General features: G+C 48.6%; 1 protein-coding gene across 13 annotated transcripts in view; it reads left to right on the forward strand.

The window, feature by feature from the left end:
• Window positions 1-212: 212 nt before the first annotated feature.
• The window catches only part of WWOX (WW domain containing oxidoreductase), a 760,885-nt gene continuing 756,147 nt past the window's right edge, over window positions 213-4,950 (forward strand). For 12 of the 13 annotated variants that reach the window (XM_070760429.1, XM_070760430.1, XM_070760433.1 and 9 more), the window contains exon 1: window positions 219-405. In XM_070760429.1, coding sequence (XP_070616530.1) covers window positions 299-405 — 107 coding nt within the window. In that variant the 5' untranslated portion in view covers window positions 219-298. Of the gene's footprint in view, window positions 406-4,950 lie in introns of all 13 variants that reach the window. The other variant, XM_070760427.1, reaches the window with a different exon arrangement.

Consider the following 4,950-nt stretch of genomic DNA (forward strand, 5'->3'; position numbering starts at 1 on the left):
TGGGGGGGGCTCCGTAGACCCTCCCGCCCTGCCATCTGTGCAATCATCCCCCTCACCTGCGCACGAGAGCCAGCAGAGACGCTTTCCCCCAATCAGCTGGCTTGGTTCCCCACGTGCGTTCGGCAAGCCGGAGACTCCATTTCCCAGCGCGCCCGGCGGCCTGCCCGCCCTGGGATTGGCGGGGCCGGGCGGAAAGGGCGGCTTTTCCGGCCGGTGGGAAGGGGCTGCGCCTGTCCCGTGAGCTGAGGCGGGAGTGCAGGTGGCTTTTCAAGGAAAGGCGCAGCAACGCCGGGTGGGCATGGCGGCGTTGAAGTTCGCCGGGCTGGACGACACGGACAGCGATGAGGAGCTGCCACCCGGCTGGGAAGAGCGCACCACCAAGGACGGCTGGGTTTACTATGCCAAGTGAGCCCCGCAGCATCCTTTGGCGGGGGGAGGGGGCGCTGAGGGGGGCGCAGGGGAGGAGGGGCGCTGAGGGGGCTCCAAAAGGGGAAGAGGAAGAGGTGGAGAGGAAAAGGGGGTGGAAAAGGGGGTGTTGCATGGCTCTGGGGGTGCAGGAAGCCAAAGGGGGGGGTGCTTACAGGAAAACCACCTTTTTGGGGGGGCAGGAGGATTGCAGGGGGGCTAAGGGAGGCGCAGAGGGGGCTCCCAATGGGGAAGAGGAGGGGAAAAGGGCCCGTTGCATGGCTCTAAGGGTGCAAGAAGCCAAGGGGAGGGGTTCCAGGAAGCCCACCTTTTTGGGAGGGTGGGAGTTTGCTGGGGGGGGGGCTAAGGGTATGTATGTGCAGGAGGGGCTGCAGAGTTTGCAGGTGGACAAGCCTACCTTACCAGATGTTGTCTCTGCTGCCGGGTGGAGTTTGTGGTGAGGCCGAGCTGGGTAAATTGTTTTTATTTATTTATTGCATTTATTTATTTACTTATTGTATTTATATGCAGCTCGCGATCATGAATGCAACAGCAGTAAAAAGCAATACAAATGTAACAATAAAATCAGCTTCAGCCACAATAATACACAAGCACGTAACAGATACAAACTTAATGTAAACCACTCCAAACTGAACTGCAGGAAATACAACTTTAGTAACTGAGTAGTTGATACATGGAACTCACTACCAGACTCAGTAGTATCATCACCTAACCCCCAGAACTTTATCCTTAGACTATCCACTGTTGACCTCTCCTGATACCTAAGAGGTCAGTAAGGGGCGTGCATAAATGCACCAGCATGCCTTCTGTCCCCTGTCCTAATGTTTCTTTTTTACTAGTATTATGCATATGAATATTATTATATCTTTGCATACCACCAATAGGTACTTGACAAAACAAATAAATAAATAAAATTAACAATGCAATTAAAAAAAACAATAATATAATATAATTATTTTAAAGACCTACATGGGACCAGATTACCTACGGGACCATCTTCTGTGTCACGTATCCCAGGTCAGGTCCCACAGAGTCAGCCTAGTCCCAACTGGTTCTCTATTGCCAAAAAAAAAAAAAAAAGCCATGTGTCAATGCACTTTTGGTTTAGGTTCCTAAAAGTTTGACCATCACACCTCCATTGGTGTAAACATAACTCACAACCTTGCTCTCAAAATCCAAACACAACAGAGCTGGGGTGGTGCAGCAGGTTGAGTCTTGTACTACAGGCCATTAAAACTGACTGCTAGATCTGCAGGTCAGCAGTTCAAATCTCACCACCAGCTCAAGGTTGACTCAGCCTTTCATCCTTCCGAGGTGGGTAAAATTAGGACCTGGGTTGTGGGGGCGATATGCTGGCTCTGTTTAAAAGTGCTATTGCTAACATGTTGTAAGCCATCCTGAGTCTAAGAAGAAGGGTGTCATAAAAATCGAACAAACAAACAAACACCACATTTATTTATTGCCATGCATTGGCATCCTTCAGTCTCGAAAGACCATGGTATCGTGCCCTGTGTTCCTCTAGAGCAGTGTTTCCCAACCTTGGCAACTTGAAGATATTTGAACTTCAACTCCCAGAATTCCCCAGCCAGCATTTGCTGGCTGGGGAATTCTGGGAGTTGAAGTCCAAATATCCAAATATCTTCAAGTTGCCAAGGTTGGGAAACACTGCCCTAGAGCAGCGTTTCCCAACCGGTGTTCCCCACACTAGTGTGCCGCGAGACACGGCCAGGTGTGCTGCGAAGCTAGGGAAGCTCCAGCTGGGCGGGGCGCTGCCGGTGCCTCCGATCTCCCGGCTCCTGCCCGATGCCACGGTTTCTGGCGCTCTCCTGCTGGTCCCAAAAGAAGGAAGGCAGGAAGAAGGAGAGCTTCATTCTTCGCGCCTTTTTCCCACCTTCCTTCTTTGGGGCCCAGCAGGAGAGTGCCAGAAACCGCGGCATCGGGCAGGAGCCGGGAGGTCGGAGGCACCGGCAGCGCCCCGCCCAGCTGGAGCTTCTCTGGCGTCGGCGGCAAGTGTCCTTTGGGGCCCGGCGGGAGGGCACTGGCGGTGGGAGGGGGGTGGTAGGCAGTGTTCCCTCTAATTTATTTGGGGGGTGGGCGGAAAAGTATAGTGTCTGAGCGGCAGTCCCTTCGGGACTGGGCGGCACTCTTTCCCTCTCACTCTTTCCCTCTCGGCTTCTGGGCAGGTTTGAAAAACTCTGAGTTGATGATGATTTTTAAGTGAGCCATTGCTCACTGCTCAGCTTAGAGGGAACTATGGTGGTAGTTGCAGCGGCCGCAGGCAGTCGCGGGGGGGGGTGGTGGCTGCAGCGGCGCAAGCAGTCGCAGGGAGATGGCGTGGGGTGGTGGTGGCGGCTGCTGGCCTGGCATATACGGCGTCCAGCAGCATGTCCAGCTGCCGCCGTCAGGGCTCCCGCTTGCAGTCAGCTGAGAGAGAGAGAGAGAGAGAAAGAGAGACATATAAAAGAGGCAGAGAAAGAGAGACAGAGCGAGAGAGACATAGCAAGAGAGGCAGAGAGAGAGAGAAAGAAAGAAAGAAAGAGAGACATAGCAAGAGAGAAAGAGAGACATAGCAAGAGAGGCAGAGAGAGAAAGAGAGAGAGATAGCAAGAGAGGCAAAGAGAAAGAAAAAGACATATAGCAAGAGACAGTGAAAGAGAGAGAGAGAGCAAGAAAGAGAAAAAAGCAAGAAAGAGATAGCAAGAGAGACAGAGAGAGAGAGAGAGGGAGCAAGGGAGAGAGAAAGACATAGAGGAAGGGAAGGAGGGAGAGAAAGAGAGCAAAAAAGAGAGGAAGAAAGAAAGAGGGATGGAGAGAGAGAAAGAAGGGAAGGAAGGAAAAGAGAGAAAGAGGGAGAAATAGAGCGAAAGGGAGGAAGAGAGAGGGTTTCTTTGTCCAAACTTTTCTTTAGCCTGCCCCCCCCCCCCTTCAATGTTCCCCAGGATTTTGAAAACATGAATAATGTGCCGCGGCTCAAAAAAGGTTGGGAAACACTGCCCTAGAGCATGAAGCCTGGGTAGGTTAGTATTAGTTAGTTAGGTATAGGTAGTTAGTTGGTTAGTAGGTTAATATACAGTATATTGATTACTAGATGAATCAATAAATGAATCAGTTCTGCTACTTTATATGGCATAATAAATCTATTCTCTCTTGGTACCCTCCCAATACTTGGAGATTTGGATTGGAATTTTGCAGCCTGACTGACCATAGGTGAGAAATCTAGCCCTGAAATTTATATATCTCTTGAATCCTAAATCACTTTGTGCAAAAACAGAGTGCAAATAATATTCTCTGTTAATGCTGATTGATTGCTCTTGCAGGGCGATGTAAAGGAAGTGTCTAAAATGATATGCTTTGTAGCATGTAAACTTTCTAAATTATATCCTTGAATATGTGGGTTGGCATGTTTGCAGTTATCCTGCCGCCACCCAAACCTTGCAGTGAGTTGCAAAAGCTTAGATAAAAAATGCTAGTAGTTATCACGAGAACGAGAAAATGAACTGTTAACCATAATCTAGTAATACCAGTAGGAAGCCAGTTAGGGATAATAGTTAAGGCATCCGACTGCAGTGAAAATCTACTTAGTTTCCCTACCGGTTCGGAAGTGCATGTTTTGTGAGCGCGCTACCATCGTGCGTGCTTGTTTTGCCCTATGCGCATGCGCAGAAGGCTTCAGAGAGTTAAAAATGATGACATATGGGTGGGTGGGCGGAGCCTCATGCTGCCACTACAACTGGTTCTCCAAATCAGTGGCAGCTACCGGTACACCCAAACCTGGCTTTAACTGGTAGCATTTCACCCCTGGTCTCAGGCCTACGAAAAAGATAGTGGTAAACCATTAGCAAAAAAACCTTGCCAAGAACCTGCAGGGAGGTGCAGTCAGGTGGTAGGGAAAGCAAGTAGGATGCTTGGCTGCATAGCTAGAGGTATAACAAGCGGGAAGAGGGAGATTGTGATCCCGCTGTATAGAGTGCTGGTGAGACCACATTTGGAATACTGTGTTCAGTTCTGGAGACCTCACCTACAAAAAGATATTGACAAAATTGAACGGGTCCAAAGACGGGCTACAAGAATGGTGGGAGGTCTTAAGCATAAAACATATCAGGAAAGACTTAATGAACTCAATCTGTATAGTCTGGAGGACAGAAGGGAAAGGGGGGACATGATCGAAACATTTAAATATGTTAAAGGGTTAAATAAGGTCCAGGAGGGAAGTGTTTTTAATAGGAAAGTGAACACAAGAACAAGGGGACACAATCTGAAGTTAGTTGGGGGAAAGATCAAAAGCAACATGAGAAAATATTATTTTACTGAAAGATCCTTGGAACAAACTTCCAGCAGACGTGGTAGATAAATCCACAGTAACTGAATTTAAACATGCCTGGGATAAACATATATCCATCCTAAGATAAAATACAGAAAATAGTATAAGGGCAGATTAGGTGGACCATGAGGTCTTTTTCTGCCGTCAGATTTCTATGTTTCTATGTAGACATTACTATTAATCTAAAATTCACTTGAAGATAT

Source organism: Erythrolamprus reginae, chromosome 9, assembly GCF_031021105.1.
Source record: "Erythrolamprus reginae isolate rEryReg1 chromosome 9, rEryReg1.hap1, whole genome shotgun sequence".
In the NCBI taxonomy this organism is placed as follows: Eukaryota; Metazoa; Chordata; class Lepidosauria; order Squamata; family Dipsadidae; genus Erythrolamprus; species Erythrolamprus reginae.